A 26,316-nucleotide genomic window follows, 5' to 3' on the forward strand; every position below is an offset into this window, starting at 1 on the left:
TTGCGTTCTGCGGCTCAAGCTTACTGATAACGATCTATAATAAAACCGGTGTTTACCAAACATGGGGACGCGACCCTTTTCGGGACATGTGCCCCGCTTTTATGGGTTGTGTTGCGAGTTAATATCCAGTTTGGTTTCTTTTCTTCTTCTTTTCTTTTACATTTCCTACCCAAAAAACTAAAACGGGCAACTCATGCAAACTTTAGAAACCAACCTTAACCATTCAGGATGGAATATGAAAAGTCAGACTGATCCGTCTTAATCACATGACTATAGAGATAATGTGTACCGATTCTGTGTGATGTTTGGACGTAATATAAAAAGAAATGTGATTAGCATAAATCGTCCTCTTGGTGGCGCTGTAAAAGGCAGATGTGAAACATTTGGGAGAGAGGTTTTTCCTCTGTGTCAAAAGTTTCATGCCAATCGGTCCAGTTATAGGTAAAAGCGTGAATCGGGCTGTTATAGCGCCACCATTAGGCCATTATTTGAAAAATGTAGGGTGGCATTTCTTCCTTGGCCTAGTGGGAATGTGCGTGCAAAGTTTCACAGCAATCAGATGCTGTTCATGATTTGAGGCATTTTGATTTGAGGCATTTTGGGTCTCAAGCTGTAAAACGTAAATCTATCCTATAAGTCTAGACCTCCAACAAAATGATCAAGGTGATGAAAGGAGTATGGTAAAAGTATAGGCCTAATACAGGAAGATCCCAATGCAACTAAAACGGGTTCACAAATAACAACCAATTAAACACCGGTGAAACTGAGCTGATGATTGAGGTTAATGTGACAAATGTGATTAGTTTCACATTTTTAAGAAAAAACATTCTCCTAAAATCTAAATGTTCCCAATATAAGGTGATTTGAGCTAATGACTAGGGCAGTGGTTCTCAAACTTTTTCATGTCAAGGACCCCCAAAATGATACGTATTTTCTAAATGATTCTAGATTTTCCAATACATTCAAGATTTTGAAAATGTTTAAAAGAAAATAACAGATGTACGAGCTTGCAGTGCGTGACGCACTGTGAGCTTGTACGTCTGCTATTTATTTGTTTACATTTTTTAAATCTGCCAACATATAAATGGATAAAGTGGTTAAAATGATTGTGATGCTGTATTAACACATTGTGCTGGGGACCCCCTGGAACCCCCCAAGGACCCCAATTTGAATACCACTGCACTAGGGAACAAATCACACTTACCTTCAGCGTTCAGCTCTTCAGAGCTAGACGTGTTTTAAGATTTAAAATGAATATATTCCACTTTGTGATCGTGATGATACTCACTCTCTGTCAATGACCAGACAGGTGACCGTCTCTGCGGCGATGACATTGGCGGTCCTGATATCCTCTCTGGAAAAGACAAGACGAAAGGAGAACGTGTTACCATCGATTCAACCATCTTTACATCAGAGAGAGAGAGAGAGGGATGCTGAGCCTTTGTGATGTAACCACTTTGGAGAATCTATCTCAATAATATCACATCTAATGCAATCTATGCAATCCTAGGCATAAAAATACAAGAAAATGTAATTCTTAACATTACTCTTTATTATTAATGACATCAAGTTCATCTTCAGAGGAGTCACCAAAATCGCAAGAATCCTCAGAGTCTGTGTCCCAAGAGTCCATGTTTTAAAAAGTAAACTCTGCCCAGGGCCTCTCTTTAAACAGTCTGTCGTTCCAACTTCTGTTACTGGTATCAAGATTAAGACTCAAGGTGATGAGGTTCCATATCTACAGCCGGGACAAGTTCTTCTTTTAATCCCCATCTTTACAAAACAAAACAAAACAAAAAGTACAGTATATGTACACGGTATATATACACAATGGAGGTTTAACTTAAAAGCTGTTCAAAACGTGCAGACTCCATTGAAGCAGCATAAACCGACCGTATCGTTGCTGCACACCCTCGTCTGACCTGTCCCGCAGCACCAAGGAACACATGGCGACCTATTTCACATGAGCCGAGGTGACAATCCCAGCTTATGTGGCATCTAACCTCCCTCTGTGCTTTCCCACTTCCAAACAAACACACTGACCCCTCTCACTCTCTCTCTCTCTGGCCCACTGAAAAAGGTCACAGCTGTTAGCCGGACAACAGGGTTTAAGAGGAAAGGACAGAGGACAGCAAAACGTTGCTGTCGGGCAGAAACCGCCCATCTCCGGCATCTAACTTTTTGTGTTTTTTTTCCCCTTAAATTAACGCCCTACTCGATCATTCTATAGTGTCACACAAAAGTATCAAAACTTGAATCCTGAACTAACAGTTTTGGACATGTGAGGTTTCCACCCAACGGAGACGAGAAGAGAGGAAACTAGAAAGAGAACAAGAGAGGAAAAAGGAGTGAAAGAAGAAGTTCTCAACCTTAAATGTTATACTTTTATAAATGATGCAACTAGTGAGATCAATATCTGCTTTGAATAAGTGTCCCAAAAAAGGGGGGGGTAAATATAATGAAAACTATACTTCATGGAAACCGCCGAAGTGGAAATGGAGGCACCATAAATAAATATGTGCCCGCACTTTAAACTCACTCTGAGGAAGGCTGATGGCCAAAAACGCATTGGCTGGAGGAATACAAGAAATGTGCATTGTGCACTTGAGCCTAACGTCTTGCATCTGTATTTATGGAGTGCCGCTGTTTACACTTCGATAGTTTTCTTTAAAGTATCATTTAGATTGTAGCTTAGAAAACCCATGGCCAGGGAGGCAACCAGAGGAAGAGCACCTGCTCCATGTCCAAATGAAAACTATAGTAGCCTTTATATGTATATTCATTTTGATCATAAATAATGTATAATATCATATCATATCAACCCACTCACAACTATTCTAGATCTGTGGCTAAAGATAAAGGGGGTATTAACTGGCCCCCTAGCCCCCTACTTGAGTGATATATTAGTAGTTCATGGTATCATAAACACTGGCTGGGGGTCAGCTGAATGCGTGCCCAACAATCCATCATATCACGGCGCTATGTGTAAACATGTAGCGCTGCGTGCCTGCACGTGTTAATACGTTCAGAAGGCGTATAAAGCCCTTGACATAAATACGTGTGTGCAATGCAGGTGTTCAATCCCCCAGGTGTTCCATCCCACAGACACACTGCATAGGCGTTAAAACGGTTTGAGCGTATGATTAATTATTACATATTTCAAAAGGATTCAAAGGATTGCATATTGGACCGCTAATAAGTTCTGAGGATATTCCCCGAGCTGGCAGTTATTTAATCAAACCGTTGTATTGTGTTTCCCCCAAAGGGCAGATATCTCGTTTACAAAAATTCAAAGGGGGGAAAAAAAAAGATTAGACAGCATGCACACATACGCACTCAAGGGAACATGCACGCATGCACACATACACAGACACTCACTCACACACACGTTTGTTTGTATTACTATATACTTGTGAGGACATTTTAGGATGCTGATATTATGAACGCTATTTTATTTTTATTGTCACATTTAACCCTAACGCCGAAAATATTTTCGGTGCGTGACACTGGTGCACAACTAAGCCTAACTACAGCCTAACCCCCTAAACCTAACCTCAAAATGCCTAACCCTAACAACTAAACAAACTAAATAGTCCAAGTACACACACACACACACACACACACACACACACACACACACACACACACACACACACACACACACTTCCACCTCTTGAGTTACTTGACTTGTTATGCCTTACAAAAAAGGGAGGCAGCGTTTAACGTCACTTACTAACCATGGAGATCCAAATAAACACACAACACAACACACGCAGCGGGCCATGTCTGCGTCACACTGAAATAACAGGTACTCTCTGTCTGTATGCTGGCATGGACCCTCCTTAAGGGATCTCAAGGGTTTCATGTTAGGCTGTCAGGACTGGGACACCTGTTTGCTACGGATGAGGAATAGAGCTACACGTTGTTAATGTAAACCGCTGATCTGTCAACGTGACTCATTAAGTCAACACTTAAGACACCGCTGTGACACCACAGACGGCAAAGACACCGCTTGTACATAGATACAGTGAAAACTGTAGTGGAAAACACATAAACACACACGTCGATATGCTTGCCCCCCCCCGATACAGTATACATATATACGCACTCACGCACAACTTTGTATTTTTATACTTGTGAAGACATCAACACTTTTCAAGCCTGATCCTAAAGCCGGAAATAGGCAATTTGCAGGCTGACGACGCGTTGCAGGGCGAGTCTGCGCGACACATTGAGCTGAGTAAATATGATTTAGTACAACTAAGTATAAATCAGTCATAACTCCAACCTCAACCCATAATCCTAAACTCTAAATGGCAACCTTAACCTGAATCGTTTCCTAAATGGAAGCCTGACTCCCCAAAACATGTTAAACCATAAAACAACAATTTCCAGGGAAGTGGTCCTCATTGCAAGCGCGCACGCGCGCACACACACACACACACACACACACACACACACACACACACACACACACACACACACACACACACACACACACACACACACACACACACACACACACACACACACACACACACACACACACACACACACACACACACACACACGAGCAGCTGCATGCTGTGCGTGAGCTGTCCTTGGTTACACTGAAGGGAGGAAGGGAGAGAGTCAGGTGGTGTTCATTTTCAGTAGATGTTTCATAGGAAGCTGGTAATTGGACAGTGATCTGATGTCCCACTAAGGGGGGGGGGGGGGGGGGGGGGGGGGGTGGGGGTTATGAAAATAACAGGGAGACTTGTCACTTGGAGACTGGGACTGAGGGTTGGGGTGGCAACAGAGGCTAGGGCAGTGGTTCTCAAATATTTTCATGTCTAGGACATTATTATTATTTTGTACGCCTTTTACACGCCAATTTAGTCGTTATGCCGATTGATTCCTCGCCACACATGCTGTTGTATCCTACCGACTCACCTGCCAGTGAGGAGCCCCCACCGGGAGGACGTAGAGCCTTCGTCCTACTCCTCCCGCCCAACACTCCCTGCTGACAGATGCCGCCCCCAGCCCGTAGGACTACGCGTAGTGGGAAATATCATCGTCCTCCCCGCCCGTGGCTTCCCTCCCCCGAACGCGGGTCAGATGCACCGCGGTGGATTCAAACCACCAGCCTCTACGGTGGTGGGCAGGCACTTTACCACTGCGCCACCCGAGCGTCCCCTTTTGACGCTAAATTTACTAATTTTGCTGGGGACCCCCTGGAACCCCCCCCAAGGATTCCGTCCTCAGATACAGAGGCCCGCCAAATGTTGTGTCCCAGCATCACATGGGAGGCAAATGTGTGGAATACTTCCGAGCTGATGTCAAATCTGTCAACAGGTCAACAGACACTGATGAGTCAATCTTCTAAATATGGTGAACTGACTTTGGAAGCGTCTGACCAAGTTGCATTAAAATTTAATATGCAACACAAGTTTGTACAATACACTATACCGTTGCTGTCGGGCAGAAACCTCCTATCTCCATATTCTAACTTTGTGTGTTTTTTCATAAATTAACGCCCCACTTGACCATACTACAGTGTCAACACAAAAGCATCAAAAGAAGCAGATCTGCATGCTCAAAAGGCGGCGCAAAGGCACTCGTTTACCTGGTATTCTTTAGTTTCAATATACAGACATTTTTTTGGATAGTATACTGTTTAGACTTGCTAGGTTCTTGGTTTTGCCTGGGATCCTATAGTTTACTGAGGCACTACACTGTCTCTCTGCATTCTACTCTACTGTATGTGATTACCTTGCTCGTTGTAAAGTGACATAAATACTCAACGTAAGAACCGTGGGCTGAAATAGGGACTGGAGGGGGAGAAAGATTCGCCATGTTTTGTCCGTCGAACTTTCCTAGAATTTTTCGTCTATTCTATTTTCGAACAGCCGCTCTGGAGAAGAGTGTCTGCTAAGTGGCCTAAATTGTAAATTAAATTGCAATTTAAAAAACAATGATATGCTGTTTTCATATTTGTTTTATGGTTTTGTTTTTTCCTGCCACAGACCATAATGTCTCTGTATCAGTTTCTTGTTCAGTGTTACATTAAAACATCACAACCACACCGTTTGGGACAGTGGTGACATGATGGAGGGAGGTGGCTCATGGCAAAATGGCCAGTAGCTCTCAGGCTTATGAAACATCATCTCATAGCACACATCATATATCATGTTATATCATTGATTTATGAAACAAACATAGAACGTTTTAAATATGGAGATACAAGGCTCGCTTCCCGTCAGCGACAATATCATATCATGTAATATCGTCTCTGTCGGGTGGAAACCTCACAGCGGTGGAAAAAGTACTCAAATTATTTACTTTTGTAAAAGTACCAATACTGCAATATATAAATACTCTGTTACAAGTAAAAGTCCAGAAATCAAAATTTACTTGAGTAAAAGTACAAAAGTATTGGCATCAAAATGTACTTAAAGTACTAAAAGTAAAAGTATTAAAATATTTGAAAATAGCAGATCTACAAGCTCACAACGCGTCGTGATGCGACGCGTTGTGAGCTTGTAGATCGACTATGTTCAAATAGCCTATCAAATAGGGTTAAAGTGGTTAATGTATGTTTTATAATAATAATTTATATCTGCAAAGTAAAGTAACTACCGTAGTAAGTTTTCAAATAATTGTAGTGGAGTAAAAGTAACATTTTTGCCTTTGAGATGTAGTGGAGTAGAAGTAAAAGTATTGGAAATTGGAAATACTCAAGTAAAGTACAAATATCTCAACATTTTACTTAAGTACAGTACTTAATTAAATGTACAAAATTAAATGTTTCTTTCCACCACTGACAAGGTCCAAACAGTTTGGAGCTTGCAGGTCTGCTACTTTCCATGCTTTTATGTGACACTGTATAGTATGATCAAGTAGGGCGTTAACTTACGAAAAAAACACAAAGTTACAATATGGAGATGAGAGGTTTTCTGCCTGACAACAACAATATCATACACAGTATATCAACCCATCAACAACTAGCCAAATCTCTGCGCAAAGCCGGGATGGATGGTGGTTTTGTTAGGGATAAAGGGGGTATTAACTGCCCCTTGGCACCCCACAGCCTCTGGGCAACATGCAGCAACAAGCTCTGCATGCAGCACTGCAGCATGATATTACTGTAAGTCTATATGACAAGTACTTTCCCTTCTCTGTCAGCAAGTTCGCACTCTATTTCACCACCTTCTCATCCCAGGATCACACTCTATTCCAGGGGTCTTCAACAGGGGGTCGGAGACCCCTAGGGGGTATATAGGGCCCTGGGGGTCCCCGGACCCCACTTTGAGAACCCCTGCATTAGACCACAGACCACCATAACTCTGAGAGTGTACAAATGGAACCAAATGGACCCGTAAGGGACACTCTCAGAGTTACAGCCTAAGAGTCCTAAGAGATACTGCAGGGGTGGGGGCGCCAAATCTTTGTGTGATAGGGACATTTATTTGTATTTTTACATGAACCACTTGAACCCTTGCATCCCTATTCTGGGGGAGCATTCGCCGTAAATAGCAGATCTACAAGATCACAGCGCGTCTGCGACGTGCTGTGAACTTGTAGATCGGCGATTTTCACACATTTAACATAAATCCAACAATATGTAGTGGGGGGGTCCCTGCTTCATCTCTCTCTCAGCTAAGGGGTCCTTGGTCTGAAAAATGTTGAAGACCCTGCTCTATTCACCACGTTCTCATCACAGCTTCTCTGCCAGCACCATCACACCACTCTATTCAACAAGTTCTCAGCCGCCGCGTCGAGTCACAACCGAGTTTTCTTTGCGCCAGCGCTACAATATTGTTCATTCATTTCATATGATAAGTAATCCCATTCTCCCATAAAACAACAAAAGGTGATCGGGCCTTCGCTATTAGAGCCCCGACTCTCTGGAATGCCCTCCCCTTAGGGATCAGGCTTGCAGAGTCTGTGCCCTGTTTCAAATCCCTCCTGAAAACCCACTTATATAGAGTCGCTTTTATTACTTAAAGACTTTTAACCCATTGTGTCTTACTGTATTGCTGCATCAATTTTTTATTACTATGATTATTACCATTATTATTATTTCCTTCCTCTATTGCCTTTAATGTTTTCTTGTTCTGTGCTCTCCTACTGTATGGTGTATTTTATCTCTGTGAAGCACTTTGTAACTTTGTTTCGAAAGGTGCTATATAAATAAAGCTTTATTATTATATAAGATAGGCCTACAAATCAACAGGAATAAATGTCCATATACGCATAAGGCCAACAATGTAGGCTTTTATTTTAAGATATTCTTTATTTCCACTTTGAAATTGCACTATAGATAATGTGCGCGGTCGGCAAAAAAATCCACCCCATAAAATGGGGTCGTGGTGTTAAAAAAAGTTAGAGAACCCCTGGACTAAACTATCCGAAAAGGAGGAGACGGATATAATTGACTATGAAGCATTTGGAGTTTGGACGCCGTGTCAAGTGCATTGAGGAGAAGCAACATTAAATTGATTAGACGGTAGCCACCCTGCGACGTGAGTTTGACCATTACAAAGGTATAGATATACAAACCTTAGGAAACATGTTGAATGATCAATAAAATACAGCAGAGCCCGCAACAAAAACCTGAGTCTAGTCAGCCTTCCAGACGGAGTAGAAGGGAATAACACAGTAGTATTCTTACAGGAATGGCTACCATAGATCATTGGCTTAGACCAGTGCATATCAAAGTGGGGTACAGGGGTCCTTGAGGGGGGTTACAGCCAGGTCTGCTAACTCTGAGAGTGCACTAAATGAAGGGGAGAGTCCCAAAGGGAAAACCATTGAAATGGAACGGACCCATCACCACACACTGCAGCCATGCTCAGCAGAGGGCAGCGATCCCTGTGCCATTGTAATCCGTCATTCCGTCTATACGCCGGGATTTTCAGGGATCAGGGATCTGTCCACAGCTCTGTACAAAAAGAGGAAAGCCTTCACACCACTGGGAATCAGATTCAGAGAGAAAGGATTACTACATCCAACCACTTTTTATCATGGAACTGAAGTGTGGAGAATGCGCCTTCAGAACCCGGGAGAAATCTAATGGAGTAGGTTTCAGCTACATTACATTATATAGAGGCTTCAAGAAGGCTAACCACTTGAACTCCAGCGTCCCTATTCTGGGGGCAACATTTGCTAAAAATAGCCAATCTACCAGCTTGTAGATACAGTATAGAGGGGTTAAGGTTTAAAGGACAACTTCCCATTTTCATCCTATCTTGATATAATCGGTCCTGTTCTTGGTCTACACCCTCTACACCGAAAATAGCCGATTAACGCTCACTACAAGCCCACTACAATCTTGTAGATCTGCTATTTTTGTGTATATATATATATACACTGGATGCTATACTGTAGGTTCAAGTGGTTAATCCTATCATGAAAAGATTTGACGGCCCCCTGTAGTAACTCTGAGGATCCCCTAGGGGTCCCAGACCCCTGTTTTGAAGACCCATGGTAGAGAGGGTATAAGAGGTGCTGTCTGTGGTTAGAGGCCTCTTTGTACAGCCAGTTTCATCCTCTCCAACCCACAGACAATGACAGATATACGGTACAGTATGTTTGATTGTGGTAATATGAGATCCAACATAATGTCCTTCATGTACGCACACATCCATTTATGGGCACCAACACTGGCTCCTATGATAAGAAAAGGGTATTATATCACATCCTGTAATCTAGTTCAGTGATCCTCTACCTTTGTCATTTCAGGTTTGATACGCAATAGGCCATCATAACGCCAACAATTGATCGAATATTTGTTCTCTGGAGGAACCCCAATCTACTCCGTAAAGTCCTCAGGATTTTATTTAACTCTGAGAGTGTACACATGGATTTGCTTCCCTTTGGACACTCTCAGAGTTACAGATGCATAAGGGTCAATATGGAGGTCTGACTGTCCTGAATGTCAAATCGCAAAGTCTTTCTCAAATTCTACTTTATATGGGGACATTTGGCCCCTCACACATACAGAATAGTAATAGTACACACATACAGTACACACACACACACACACACACACACACACACACACACACACACACACACACACCCATACAAGAAATCACACACACACACACACGTGTCCACATGTGCGCGCACGAATGTGTGGGGGATATCATATGGTTCATACAACATTACATATGGTCTCTGTCGGGTGGAAACCTCATATGTCCAAAACTGTTACTTTTCATTTTGCGCCGCGTTTCGAGCTTCTAGATCTGCTACTTTAGATGCCTTTGTGTGACACTCTAGTATGGATCAAGTAGGGCGTTAATTTACGAGGAAAAAAAGGTTATAATATGGAGATAAAAGGTTTCTGCCTGACTGCGTCGATATATACTGTATGCGCCATCATTGCACACATGCCCATGCACACCCATGCACCCACACGCGCTCTCTCACACACACACACACACACACACACACACACACACACACACACACACACACACACACACACACACACACACACACACACACACACACACACACACACACACACACACACACACACACATGACATCACATCACACCCCAGAGCAGCGATGAGATGAGGGCACTGCAGCATGTGTGACATTGAGCTGATGGATCTACACCTCAGATAGAAGCTCACACTTCACTCTGACAGCAGGAATGTGACATGAGATCCAAGGTTTGCCAAGGTGGGACAAATTAGAAAGGGAAGGGGTGCCTTCTCTTCCTGGAACATGCGCCAGTCCAAGTGGTCGTTGCTATAGAGTGTTTGTTCAGTAACAGGAGTCTCCATGTCTCTCCAGCTCTTTGATAAACAGACAATACATTTCCAGGTAGGTGCCAGAATTTCACCCAATCAGGAGAGTGCCCATTTACAGCTTCATTTTTATAATGTTATAATAGTTCCAATTTTGTATGCTCATTTCTTTGTGTCATTGCTTCCAATTTACCTAGTTTGATCTGTGTCCCGTCTGAGTCCTGAAAAAGCATTTTCTGTTAAAGAGATGGAGAGACAAGGAGACCCCTGTCACTGAACAAACACCCTATGATTACTATCAGAATATAGAGCAATTAAACAGTTACTTTAACCCCCAAAAATCACTTACCCTAACTTTTAAGGCTGCTTCCTTCAAACACAGTGATGATATAGGGCTTAATTCATGATGTATTTTTGTAAGTTTGGGGGTCCTAAGAGTCGTTTCCTAGAAATATATATTTGGAACGTAGCAGACTGAAAGTCATGAGCTCTCTCTCTCTCTCTCTCTCTCTCTCTCTCGGGTGAAATTAGTTTTTGCATAAACTCCACCTATATCCAAGCTCCATCCGTCCAGTGTGTTGGTTATTTGGTCTCATAATTGATGTTATGTGTTGAAGTGTCCATGAGCAAGACACTTAACCCCTACCTGCTCCCCGAGCACTGTACAAATAGAACTCACTGCTGATATAGGATGGGTAATGCAGAGGACAAATTTCACATTATGTGCAAATATATAGTGACAAAAAATAACCCAACGGAGGAGTGGGGACCAAATTATTATAATAATTATACATGTCTAACTTGTTATTGCCTCCCTCTCTCTCTCTCTAATGCGCACACAAACACACACGCACACAAACCTTAAAAACAAACCATTATCGCCAACACAGAGACAACAGACTTTGATTTGTAAATATGTTGTTGTTTTTTTCTTTGCCCCTAGATCAAAGGCACCTTCTTCAGACGCACAAAGAAGCCTTTGAGAGGGACGGAGGGCTATTGAGTTTCATGAGCATGAAAAGGGACGCACGAGGCTAACTTGTAATTAGGACCGGCTTGGAGAGGCGGTCCCCCTGATCAAAAGCCTACAGTTGGCCATGATGAGGGTCTGATATTATTATGCAAGGGACGTGCTTGACCACCATCAAAGGCATATCGCTGAATGGGCCTTTCTCTTTTCTCAAGACGCCCAGAGACAATGGTGCTCACGACAGGCGGACGATGATATTAATAATAATGCTGAGTAGACACACACGCCTCCTTTTCAGGGTCACAGAGAATGGATGCAACCTCTCGGGGGGGTAAAGGCATGGAAATCAGCTTTAAGGGTGCTGGAGCTGTGAAAAAGCTATTCAGACCCGCACACCGCAAACCAAGAAGCTGTACATTTTAAATATCGTTGCTGTTGGGCAGAAACCTCTTATTCTTATCTCCATATATATATATTTAAACTTTTCGTAAATTAACGCCCCACTTGATCATAGGCTACAACAGCATCACACACAAAAGCATCACAAGTAGCAGATCCACAAGCGCGAAAGCTTTGAGCTTGTAGATCTGCTACTTGTGATATTTTTCTAATTTGAATCCTGAGCAGTTTTGGACATTTTGAGGTTTCTACCCGACAAAGACAGATTCTATACACGTGTCTCTGAACATCACTCGCCAAGAGTCTTTTACAACGCATCAAAACAAAATCAAATACATCCAAAATGACATGACTGTCCTGGTCGGTCAACGCATATTAATTACAACATGGATGCTATGCTACAGAATCCGGCTTCAAACAGTCCAGTGAGAAAATCCAGTCAAATCAAATTACAAGCGGTCGAACAGAGACCTTTGTGTGGGCTTATAAATTATTAGTGTGTGGTCATGGTCTACCTGACATGAAAGCTCCTGTAATTAATGTGAAAGGACAGGATCTTCTTTCCTGTTTGGAATAATAAACTCCATGCAAAGCCATGGATAGAGATCATTTGTGTCTCACATGTTGTGCCATATGCATGTTAATGGGCCTGTCATGCGTTGTTTTTTTTTAATCTCCTGTCATCATTAGCCTGCACATATGGAGAGACCCTCAACCATCTGTCCCTCAACCAGAGAGAACATACTGTATTACAGTTGCAAGCAACAGGTGCTCACGTCAACATGAAGCCAGGGTTCAAATAGCCGATTTACAAGCCCACAACGCAGATACCGACTCAGACAGCATCGCGCTGAAGGAATACATACAGGCATTGTGTTCAAATTGTGTATTTCTTCAGTTCCCGACATAGGAAATAAAAAGAAAGACCCAGAGATGATGATGACAGAGGGAGGTTGCACACAGAGCTACCACAAGATGGCACCAGCTCCATCTTTTCCTCTAAACCGTTATGTGTGCGCGTGTCTGTGTGTGTGTGTGTGTGTGTGTGTGTGTGTGTGTGTGTGTGTGTGTGTGTGTGTGTGTGTGTGTGTGTGTGTGTGTGTCTGTGTCTGTGTCTCTGTGTGTGTGTGTGTGTGTGTGTGTGTGTGTGTGTGTGTGTGTGTGTGTGTGTGTGTGTGTGTGTGTGTGTGTGTGTGTGTGTGTGTGTGTGTGTGCATGTAGTCTGTCAGAGTGTACAGGTGTGTGTGTGTGTGTGTGTGTGTGTGTGTGTGTGGGGCGGTGTGCAGGTGTTCTGGGCTTTTCCATTATAGCCCTTCATTCCTCCAGAACACTCGAGACCCACGCTGGTTTCCTCTCTCTCCGCTCTCAAGCAGCAGCGCAGTGGAGACGGAGACATAACATTATCAACCTGATGGCCTGTCATTGAAACAACTGATTTTCGTGTTTCAGAGGTGAAGTAGCCTTGGGAAAACAAACGGGTTCCCGAGGCCTTGTTGTGGCCCATTAGATCAGGAGCCTATCTCCTTTTTCAGCAGCGCGAGGCAGCTTGATGTGCCAGCAGCACACCCCCTGGACATGACTGTTATGTGGCAGGGTCTTACCCCTATAATCCTAGCCTTGATGCTCAGTGCAAAGCAGGGAGGCATTGCGTAATTGTTTTTTTTTTAAAGTGGGGTCTGGGGACCCCCAGGGGTCCTTGAGGGGGGTCTCAAGGCAGACTCTCAAACCACAAGGCCACGAAGCTGTCAGAAGTGAGATAATATGGAATCTTGGAACTAGCAATGAATCTAATGCCTTTTTCAATGATGCACAGTTTCTTTGCCACACAAGACACAGGCTCTGGCTGTTTCCACGTGCTAGTTCATTTTCAGGTTATGGGAAGTTCTGGGTTAACCCTCGTAGAAAAGAGCCATTAGTGAAGCTACAGGCGTCCCTGAGATGCACGGTGCCCAATGCGAACAGTGTTGAAAGCCGTGGGAGACGTAAGGTTCTGGGTTAACCCTCATAGAAAAGAGCCATTAGCGAAGCTAGGTGTCCCTGAGATGCCCCTGAGATGATCCAGATATCAACAACAGGCGTCGTGCGTCACACACCTGTATATCTATGGTTCCTACCTAAGCAACAATAGGACACCATTTGAAACACACGGTGGGAGAAAGCACTGTGGGAGCCATCATATTCCGTGGGTGTTTTAGTGCTTGTTTATTTCTGGCCCTTAGTAGCTGATACATCAGCAACACCATTATGCTCCCATGCTTGCTCATAACAACAGACTGAACAGAGAGAACACTAGTGAATTAACAGCGGGTGAAGGACACCAAGCCCCTATACAAAATAACATACCATGTACAGTGTCTAATCTCATGTTCTTACCTGCTACCTTGTTATGCTATATGTATACATCTATTTTTCTTCTGACCTGATTCTTGCCTGTATTTCTCCTTATCCCCCCCTTTCCTGGAAAATATGATTGATGGAGCTTGCACACACTAAAATCATTTCACCCATGATGTGACAATAAAAGTTATTCTGATTTTGATTCCACACCGCAAATGTAACTATGTGAAGATTATTATGCGTGATTTATATGTTGCATGTCGTATGACAGTGCCGTCTGACGAAAATACAAGCTCATGATATGGCATGAGGGAAGATTGAAGGCTATTTGGTCTTCAGGCAAAGGCTCTGAGTCAAATAGTAGATGTTGAACGTGCTATCGTTGCTGTCGGGAAGAGAGCTCATCTCCATATTTTAACTTTTTGTGTTTTTTCGTAAATTAACGCCCTACTTGATTATACTACAGCGTTACAAAAATAGAATCAAAAGGATGTTTTGGGTTTTGTCACTCTATTGGCTAGGAGACTCATTTTGATTAATTGGACATCACCTACTTCCCTCTCTCACACTCACTGGATAAGAGGTACTGGATTGTACCGTCTAAAACTAGAAAAGATTAGATTCTCATTAAGTGACTCATCCAGTAAGTATGGGGTCCATTCTTTCATTTTGACCAGAATTTCAATCCATCCCTGATGGAGGATACGTGAGGAGGTCGGGTGGAGTGTTGATGTGATGGGCTTGCTGATAGGTGTTGTGCTGCTATGCAGATTATAGATGTGTCATTGATAGGTTCTGTTTGACTGATGTTGTTTTGTTTTGTTTATCTGTCTGTGTTTATCTATTTTTTTTGTTTTTGTTTTATTTAACCTGTATTTCCTGTATGTTTTGAGTGTTTGGGTGTTAATACAATCTGTTTATTGCAAGTTTTGTATGTGATGGTTTGAACTGGAGGAAGCTATTACGTGTCTGCATAATACCAACTTTTGATGAATGCTTCTGTGGAAAATCCAATAAACAAAGTAAAAAACAAGATCTGACCCAGTCATATTATACCAGGTTGCTTTCTCCAGCATCCCTGCACGGAACCAAATGGACCCGTGGTCCTGTACCCTTTCGCTCACGGACTAACAAAAACGGCCAAAATAGCAGTAAATAGTTTATGAACAGAGCTAAATCAGTTTGTGTGCCTCAGTAAGGGCTTGTGTGCATTGTCTTGTTTTTTCTGGGTCGCTGTTGAAGGCGGCGCTGTCTGTCAAGTGAGTCAAGTCAACAGTTTGTTTGGTGGCCACGACCACACTTATTTGTCACGCAACAGCGCCACAGACCATAGAGATACATACAGTACAGTGGCCGAACACAGTATTGTGGGTCGTCTTTAGATCCCATATTCCGAGAAGACATTGAGCCCTCATTGGCTAAAGGACCAGACAATGAGGAAAAAGTCACGCAAAAGTCACGACAGCAAGTGTAGATGTAGACCAGGTTGCAACCTGGTAAAAAAAAATAACTTGTAAGATGTGTGTCATTGATTGATTCCCAAAAATAAGGAACAAAGTGTGTCACTTATCAGTTCAATAAGGGGCACGTGTTTTATTTTCCAAATAAGGGACGATTCCTTATTTCAAGGTACGGTTTGGTAACCCTAATGCTGGTACAGTATTGTCTGGTGCGTGCATCTAAAGCAGGGTTTTCTTATCAACACCTTGCCTGTCAAGAGTGAGTGAGTGGGGAAAATGGGTGAAGATGATAACAAGCGTGGGAGATGAAGGAAGAGTGATTTATAGCAAATCTAAAAAAGAAAGTGCAAATATAATCATCATGTCATCAGTCATGGCAGTCAGGTGTTAACTAGGTCAGTGGTTCTCAAAGTGGGGTTCGGGGACCCCCAGGGGGTCCTTGAGGGGGGGGGGTTCCAGGGGTCACCCAGCAATAGCAGATCTACAAGCTCACAACATGTCATGATGCAACGTGTTGTATGCTGCTTGTGCATACATCTACAATTAAAAACAAAACATCTTAAAGAGAAGTGGAATATTTTAGAAACATATTTGTAGATGGGGGTCCGCGGCCAAATACATATGAATTTGGGGGTCCTTGACATGAAAATGTTTGAGAACCACTGAACCAGAGCCATATAAGGAGAGTTGCGTCACCTCCGCTCACTTCTATTGGCGAATAGTGACAAATCCCTGAACCGGAAGTTTACGGAATGCACTGGAGTCTATGAGCGTTTTGTCACTAGTTTGAGTTTACATGAACCATATGACCGGCACCGTTTCTGCCCCCTCATTGACGTAACTCTCCAATAGAAGAGAGTTACGAAACGCTTTAATCTCGTAGCAAAGCGGGCCGCTATGGGCTACAACAGTTCCAAACATTGGAACTTCCTCATTGACATAGAATGAGCATTTCCGCTTCCATTCTTACGATGGGAGTCGATGCTAGTGTCGTCACTCTCATATTAGATAACGCTGGGTTGGACTTGGACTGGGATTAAAACAGGCGGTGGGCAGTTGAGGACTCACCCCTGCAGGGCTTTCTCGCCGAACCAGTCTCCCTTCAACAGGCTGCGCAGGTAGACAGGCTCTCCGTTGGGTAGATCCTCCCTGGTCACGTTCACCTGGAGAGTGGGTGATAGACAGGTATTAGGAGGGTGAGACGGGTACAGGAGGGTGAGGCACAGGTGGTAATGTGGGACAGAGGAGGCACAGTGCATGTTGTGAGCTTGTACATCTGCTATTTTAACTATTTTAGAAATTGGTTGAAGATGCATGATCAACGTTCATTCATCGAGAACGAGCAAACCGTCCGGTCCATTGAGTTCAATGGACAGGTGAAGGTGGCGCCATCTTTTGAGGTTTTCAGGTATTACTTTCAATGGTGTGGCGTCACTCTCTTTCTAAGATGAATGGAAGCGATTCAGAGGATTATGCAAAATAATGGTGATCATCTCAAACTAGTAACACCACTTTTTACTCCACTACAATTATTTCACACATTTAGTATAGATTTTGCAGATTTTGATTATTACAAAACATACAGGTTAGCCCTATTCTATACTTCGGCTATTTGAAAATTGTCGATCTAAGCGATGTGTCGTGTGCTTGTGGATCAGCCATTTTCAACACATTTTTAAACATTTTAGCATGTTTACTTTTGTACTTGTACATGTATATTTTGATGCCAGAATTGTTTTTTTTTTAATACAGGACCATTACTTGTGACAGAGTATTTCTCCATAGTACTTCTTCCGCCACTGCCACCGTGACCGACACCTTTGCTTGCGCTACACGCGCCAATTCATTATCCTATGAGACATGTGAGCGATGGCAGAGACCAAATGCCATTAACACAAGTGTCCTTCAACAGGTCTTAGAGGGAAGGAAGATAGAATGTCATTTGGCTTTAATTAATCCATTATAAAGTTGTATTCAGCCAGGGCTGGGATATAATATGAAATATCACTACATCATAATTCTGTCTAAATGTGAGGGTCGGTATAATAAAGATTCACGTCAATGAAAAATAGTGAGGGCAAGAAATGAATCAAGAGAGAGACGATGACAGATATTTCAAGGACAGTTGCATCCTGGCAATCTGAATGCAGAAAAAAAGTATGTATGGACCAGGGTTTCCGTTAGCCGGTATTTACCGGCCATTGACCGATAAAATGTTTAATTGGCCGTTAATTATAAACATCAGCTGCCATCGTGGCCGATTGGGAAAATGCTGATATTAGGCAATTTTAACATTTGAACCTATTATTAATATTATCGTTTGGATAAGGTAGTACAACCATTCATATAACCCATAATAATCATTTAATGTCTTTATCATGATCTGACAATGTCAGTGTGGGTTCATTCCCGACAGCCCGCTGCTGCTGCTGTGCGCTGCAGTTATAGATCAGCCTATTTGTCGTACGATGGCATCGCGCCACTATGGACTTTGGGTGCTCTATGCCAGAACCACACAGGTGACAAACTGTACAAACTGCAAATGTGTCTAAGTCCTGTTGCTGAATACTCCAGAAGGTTAACGATTCGCGTCAGGCTTAATGTTTAAGACACGGCTACATCGACTCACAGAGCCTGTATTGGACAAAGGTTGTGAGGGAAGTGGGGAACAATTGATGCAGGCTTTTTTCTGTTTGTTCCTCTCCCTCTTGTTTTGACAAGATATATCTGTCTGGCACATACTTTACTGTACATCCTGTACTGTACTGTATATCTGCCATTATTTAACTTTTTTGGTATCGGTATCAGCAATTATTCCATCGATGTTTCATGATTTTTTTTTTTACCACTTTCAAACTGGTGTCCCTATCGTGGGTCATGTCATTGTGGGTGAACAACGGCAGATCTACGAGCTCACAATCCGTCGCGTTCGAAGAATATTAAATGGTTAAATAAAAATGAATTCTAGTTAAATGTTCTCAAATAGAAACTTTAATCAAACCTAATCTAAAGTGGTTCTAATTGATTAGGACCTTTGGCACTTTTTGTGTTAACTCATTCACTGCCAAGGACGTAATTTTTTACAATTACGTTTGAGATCGGACCCAAAAATCTGGCATCGGTCGGGCTCTAGTTTCAACAAGCATGCCGCCCGACAGCGAGCAAATTCCTCATCACATAAGAGTCCCATCTGTGCTGGGTGTGAGAGGTGGTGAGAGGTGTGACAGGTGGTGAGAGGCAGTGGTGTAGTAACTAGGTACATTTACTCAAGTACTGTACTTAAGTAGAATTTTGAGGTATTTGTACTTTACTGGAGTTTTTCCAATTTCCAATACTTTTACTTCTACTCCACTACATCTCAGAGGCAAATATTGTACTTTTACTCCACTGCAATTATTTGAAAACTTGAGTTTCTAGTTACTTTGTAGATTTTGATTAGTATTACAAAACATAAATTAACCACTTCAGCCCTATATACATTCCGGCCATTTAAAAATAGCCAATCTACAAGCTCACAATACGTCGCGATGCAACGCATTATGAGCTTGTAGATCGCCTATTTTCAAAAGATTTTTAAATATTTTCTACATTTGAAAACTTGAAATGGGACATTCTGCATAATGAGTACTTTCTACTTTTGGTACATTTTGATACCAATACTTTTGTACTTTTACTCTAGTAAATTTTGAATTCCGGACTTGTAGCAGAGTATTTCTACATTGCAGATTGATACTTTTACATAAGTAAGACATGTGAGTACTTTTTCCACCACTGGTGAGAGGTACAGACAGCAGAGGAGGCGTACAAAGATGGAGCCTCGCTCGCACCTTCCCGCTCCTTTCCCTTTCTTTTTTCTCACCTGATGAGAGCTGAGTGATAGCTCTTGCTCAATGTAACACCGTCCACATCCTTGTTAGAGATACCGTACAAGTGTCTGCGGTGTCACCGTGTTCCCACACATAATGACAACTAGGGGTGGAGACCGAGGGGTCACGCTCACCTTTCCCTTGCTGATGATGAAGAACGTATCTCCTCTGGCACCCTGCCTGATGATGTACTCTCCATCTTCATAGTGTGTCTGAGAGGAGAGAGAGAGGAGAGATATTAATCATCCCGGAACATCACAGTTCCTCTGGCTCTTTCATCATAACCGTGGAGAGAGGAGAATCAGAATATATAAAGCTATCTTATTGTCAGATCACAAGTTTACAACTGTGTAAAAGGAGTGGGTGAAATTATATTTCTTTCCGTGCACCCTCTATCATTTTGTAGTTTCCGTGAGAAGAGATAAGATAGAGGTAGAAAAAAGAACACAGGATAGACACACAGGCTAAATAATACATTTATTATTTAGCCTGTGTGTCTATCCTGTATATACAGTATACAGATAGTAGCAGGTAGGTACTGTATGCATGTACATAATGTTCAGAACAATATCATCGTATGCAGGTGTGTACATGTTCTTTTAGAAACATAAGAGTGACATGTATTTTTCAGACATAGTAGCAGCCTTAATAACAGCCAGTGAACACAGCCAGCTGTGTTCACTGAAGCGCCCCGGCCAAGCTGGAGGCACGTGGAGGATTTAAACTCTAGTCTGTCCAAACTCCACAGTGGTGGGCAGGAACTTTACTCCAGCACCATCCAGACACCTGCGGTTAAACACGCACGCACGTACGCATGCACGCTGTAATGTGTTGGGAACAGGAGTAGCAGCTAGGCCCTAGCAGCATAGGTACAACAGTTAATCCAGGTAAGTGACCGTGGATAGAACGTCAAAACATCTGGTTTATAGCAGCCAATAATGTCATCATCGACCAAATGAAGCCAGGACTCACGGCACTAATATATTTACCGTAATTTTCGCACTATAAGCCGCACCTGAATATAAGCCGCAGCAGCTAAATTGAATGATTTGTACATATATAAGCCACACTGGACTATAAGCCGCGGGTGTAAAATCCCTAGATTTAGGAGGTCCCCTAGTGGCCGTTAGCTATAAAAATCCATAGAAGCCGCACCGTTATATAAGCCGCAGGGTCGAAAAATGGGAAAAAAGTCGCGGCTTATAGTCCGAAATTTACGGTAGTCATGAACATTAACATACAGTAGAGTGCCTTTACTCTGCGCGGCCCAGCATACAACGGAGAATATAGTGGCAGTGATGTCATATAATGTTGTACACTCGAAGAACAAAAACAAAAGGAAGCACCACCTTGTGGTACCAACTGGCATTGCATATGCCAACTGACTTGTTAAAACACAACGCACGTGTCTGTATTGCTGTACTTGTGAGGTCATCCACATTTTTTGATTGAATGCCATTTTCCAATTTTGCAATTTTATGAATGCCATATTTAACCCTGACCCTAAGTTGTCATGCACCAAAAATAGTAGTGCTATTGCGTGACACCCAAGTATAAATCAGGCACACATGTTTAAACCTAACCTGTTTTTTCTATTTATTATAAAATAAACATTTATCTTGTGAGGACCAGGAAAACACATCTTATTTTTGCCATTCTACTAATACAGTCATACAACACACACACACACACACACACAATCATTTATTTATGTCCACATAAGAGATACAATACAAGGACACAAATATTACAAGGTGCTGTAAAACAAATTACAGTCAGCAAATCATGGACAAATAAGTAACAAGTAACATCGTCTTCGCCATATTTGGCAGCTACCGGTAGAAGAGATTGCACAGAATTTTGCAAGCCGTTTAGCTTTTTTTTTTGGCATCCCAAGTTGTTGGAATCCTCTTACAACCAACCTATGAACATGTCCTACAGGCTGCCAAAGTTAAACACAAGTAGATTGGACATACAGTATAGCCTAGCTCTGTGATGGTATGGAGGAGCGGCTGGTAATGCTAGTATCCTCTAAGCTGGAGTCAAAGGTGCAGGCGACTTCAAGATTGGAAAATGATTTGAAGCCTTCATTGACAACAACAACATAGGTGTATTAGCAGAGACCTGTGCAGAGATTTCAGGAGTAGGAGAGTTGAAACACTTTGACACAGGAATGTTTGCACATGCTCACAGACAGTGTAAAATGTTTAGAAATGTCCTTTGTTATGAGATCAACTATTCTGTCGTGGCGTGCCATGTAAAGCCCTTTAAAGGCATAGCAGCCATTCAGTATGACATGGTTTCTGTAACAAGCCCCTGTGGTGTGATGCAAACAATGAGGTACATGAGCGGAGGGAAACCAGAGGCAAAGGTTGAGTCTAGTGGGAAGGATCTGTAAACTGGCCTTTACTGTAAAGGTGATAATGTCCTCGAGGGCAGAGTTCCTTAGAAATTAATGGGAAACAGCGTGATCGGCAGTCCCCCCCCCCCCCCCCACACACACACACACACACACACACACACACACACACACACACACACACACACACACACACACACACACACACACACACACACACACACACACACACACACACACACACACACACACACACACACACACACACACACAAAATATCTGGCAGAGAGGTACTACATAATGAATATTGCTTTAGTCTGTTTCATAATTTAATCACCTTGTTGATAATGTGTTGATAAAAGCTTAGACATCAAACAGATCGAGGCAGGCGCTTAATTATTTCATATTTCTGCCATTGCTTCAACAACACCAGAGCATTCCTGATTGGCTGTGTTTATACCTCATAACATCTGAGAGCTAATTCCCTGGAAATATGACTTCAAAGAATGCTTTGTTTGTTTGAAGTGAGATATCTCCAGATTAAACCAGTAAATCAAACAAATAATTTATCAGCGGTAGAGTAGGTCATTGTGAAGTGGATTCAATTGAACTGGTGAATAAACATACTATAGATTTTGTTTGGGCGAGAGATCAAAGTTCAGGGACATTTCTGTGAGTAATATAGGTGAATTTGAAGTGACATATCTCCAGATTAAACCAGTAAATTCAAACAAATAATTTATCAGAGGTAGAGTAGGTCATAAGGTTCTCATAAAGGTTCTCTTCTTTAAAAAAAAAATAACCTTGTTAGCGAAAGATAACATAATAAACATTCCCAATTTGAAACTATTTATACGGACTCTATGACCCGAATCTACAGTACAATTCAAAATCCTCAGTGTTAATTTAACTGTGAGAGTGTAAAAAGTGGACCGTGGGGGTCACACGGAGGAAACATTGGGCGTCACAGACTTAACATTCCCACATTTGAAAACCACTTTTTGACTGATTTGAAGGCCGCCATTTAAAACAGACAACTTCATGAAACACTGCACACTGCAAATGCTTCAGTTTCTCAATTACAGATTTCTCCATATATCCTGTATTTTCTTTATCTAGTGATAATTGTCATTAAAGGCCATACACAATTTGGTGCAGTGTGGTTTCCTGTGTCCCTCTGTCCCACACCCCAACACTGACAATACCCCACTTAAAACAGCCTACAAAATGGTTCAGTGAAACAACCTTCTATGTATACTCTACTCTGGCTCATTTGTAAATATGGATTGATTGACTGGTTTAAACCATCTACTCTGTGTGTACTCTACTCTGGCTCTTTTGTAATTTGTTGCTGTAGGGCAGAAACCTCTCACATCCATATTTTCACTGTGTTTAAAAGCATCAAAAGTAGCAGATATGCAAGCTCAAAACACGGCACAAGCTTGTAGATTGTTAGCCTGGGATCCAGCCTGATTCGCTACGTTCGGCGGACTTTTTTCTCTCTCTCCGCTTATCAGTCTGGAATGCACCCCATTGACTCGTTTTGCAGAACTACACTGGAACTACATATGTTACGTTAGGCAACGTCGTTGCTGATTGGATGTTGTTCAAACGAATGACGAATCACAACGATCACACTGTTTTTTTTGTCCCGCCCCGCACCACAGACCAATCAGAAGCCACGGCACGACTCGAAACGTTTGTCATGTCCCGCCTCCCTTGGAGATAGGAGGCATTCCAGACTGAGAAGCGAAGAGAGAAAAAAAAGTCCGCCGAACGTAGCGAAGCAGGCTGGATACCAGGCTAGTAGATTGTAGGTTTCAACCCGACAGAGACGAAATATGGATTAAGTGACTGACCTGGGCTTTTCAAACCATCTACTCTGTGTACTGTACTCTGGCTCTCTTGTAAATGTGAATGAGCCTGGGGTTTAAACACAATGTCTTGTGGGGTCTGAGAGTATGATCCAGTCTGCAGAACAATGACTAGAGTCTTTCCTTACTCTCGACTGCCCCAGTGTTTTTTTTACCCCTCTAGTGTTAGACCAGTGGTTCTCAAAGTGGGGTCCAGGGAGCCCCAGGGGTCCTTGAGGGGGGTCCCTCCCATAACTCTGGTCCAGAACGTTAGCGAGTTCGCTAACCCTCTGCCAGGCATGGTGCTATCCCCCATAGAAAGAAAATTCCACTACTGTGTGAGGTCTCCAACCGTAGTAAAAATAAATAAAACAATTTCACCACTCACCGAAACAAAGGCAGTTTTATAATGGTGAAAGACTATTCTCTGCGGTGGGAAACATTTTTGGGCAGAAAATCAGTCAGCCAGATGGAAAATATTGTATTTACTCAAGTGCACCCTCTACAGATCTGGTCATTATTAGTATTATATATTGACCAGATATGTAGAGGTTTTACCTTCACCTTAACCCTAATGCATAATTCTTAAAACATGCGTCGCATGTGATGCGTTGTGACATTATATATTGTATATTTTTGAAAATGTTTGAATAATTTTTCTTTCTTTCTTTTTTCTTTACTACTACTCTTTCGTTTAAAAAAAAAAACAGAAATCTTCTCTTATTGAGGTCCTGCACAACATCTTCTCAGATGGGGGTCCATGGACAAATAAATACTAATCAAGTTGGGGGTCCTTGACATGAAAATGGTTGAGAACCACTTGTGTAGACAATGTCCAGCTTGGTCAAAAAAGTAGGCAGCCGAGTGCATGCACGTGTATATGTGTGTGCGGGTATGTGTATGTGTGTGTGTGTGTGTGTGTGTGTGTGTGTGTGTGTGTGTGTGTGTGTGTGTGTGTGTGTCGGGCGGAGGTTGCGGAGTAATGGTCTATCACACACTTTATGGCTCTACTCTTGACATTTACACACTTGAGCAGCTTTCTCCACATGAAAAGCCCCAATCACTCTTCTGCAGTAATACATCTTTCTCTGCTGATCTCCCAGAGTCTATGTCTGACTCCTTCTCACAGGAGTAGTGGTTCACAAACTATGGGTCGGGACCCATTTTTGGGTTACGTAACCATTTTTTAAATGGGTCACGAGTAAATATCCGCTTTATAAAGAAATATCCTTTTTATATCCTACTTCCTACTAGCTATATATTAAGAAAACCTCTGTCTGTCTGTCTGAACACGTTTTTCTCCTCAATGGGTTGAGCAATTGATCTGAACTGACCATTATAGCCTATAGGAAGACAGCCACAACCGCCATTTTTCACTTTCCACAAATTTAAGCTGTTTATTATCGTTTCTGTGAAACCTGCGGAGTTGGGAAGTTACTGAACATGCGCGGCCATGGGCTCTGTTGACGCTGTTACGGTCCCCCAGGCTATGGGATCATCTCTGTTGTCACAGTTACGGCCCAGCCAGTGGGTGGACTTAGCTATGGGGCTATAATAAACAGTACACACACACTCACACACTGCCACACAGTGACGCGTTGTATGCTTGTAGATCAGCTATTTCTGCTATTTTTTAACAGTATACATTTTTATAAATACATTTTTTTTTTATAATTTAAAATCATTAAATGTGTCAGTAATTTCTTTGTATATTGAAGTAATTTATCATATCTGCCCTGTGCAATTTGTGGTTATGAAGCAAATAAAAAAAAAAAAATGGTATTATGTTCCTATGTTCAATGCCAAAAACACAATTAAAGCGTTAATCGCAATTATTTGTGTGACATTTAATCGTCAACTTAAATTTGTAATCGTGACAGCCCTATGCGTCAGGCACCCACACTGGTGGCAAGTAAACTGACTGTGGGAGCCAACCCAGGACACAGCTAGGAGGGGAAAGAGATGCAACGTCGACATAGACCAATGCGGTGCGATAGCAGAGCTAACAGCACTGCAGAGATCAAGACCCTGACGCTAGACAGGAGCGTGTGGAGGCGCAGCGATTCAGGAGTCCCGAGCTTTCATCGCATCTCAAATGTTTTAACTTCAAGGACCGCCAGGACCCGTGGGGTCCGGGCACCCCCATAGGGGTCCATGAAGTGGTTTTCCAAGGGGTCCCCTGGATACAGTGGCTATTTGAAAATATTTTTTTTACAACACAAATCTTATATGGCGGTCCCTGGCACAGAATTGTTTTCAGATGGGGGTCCGCGACCAGATACATGTCGTCTCTGTCGGGTGTAAACCTCATATTATGTCCAAAAC

The 26,316-nt window shown here is 42.5% G+C and overlaps 1 protein-coding gene across 3 annotated transcripts in view; it reads right to left on the bottom strand.

The window, feature by feature from the left end:
• The window catches only part of LOC311059383 (cGMP-dependent protein kinase 1), a gene marked incomplete at its 5' end in the record, with an annotated part of 166,979 nt that overhangs the window by 35,009 nt on the left and 105,654 nt on the right, over positions 1–26,316 (bottom strand). For 2 of the 3 annotated variants that reach the window (XM_084077264.1, XM_084077263.1), the window contains 3 exons: positions 1,289–1,354; positions 16,982–17,076; positions 19,914–19,991. In XM_084077264.1, coding sequence (XP_083933390.1) covers positions 1,289–1,354; positions 16,982–17,076; positions 19,914–19,991 — 239 coding nt within the window. Of the gene's footprint in view, positions 1–1,288; positions 1,355–1,547; positions 1,774–1,893; positions 1,999–16,981; positions 17,077–19,913; positions 19,992–26,316 lie in introns of those variants that run through there. The other variant, XM_084077265.1, reaches the window with a different exon arrangement.

This window comes from Gymnoscopelus microlampas (genome assembly GCF_963454915.1).
Source record: "Gymnoscopelus microlampas genome assembly, chromosome: 13".
Taxonomy (NCBI): domain Eukaryota; kingdom Metazoa; phylum Chordata; class Actinopteri; order Myctophiformes; family Myctophidae; genus Gymnoscopelus; species Gymnoscopelus microlampas.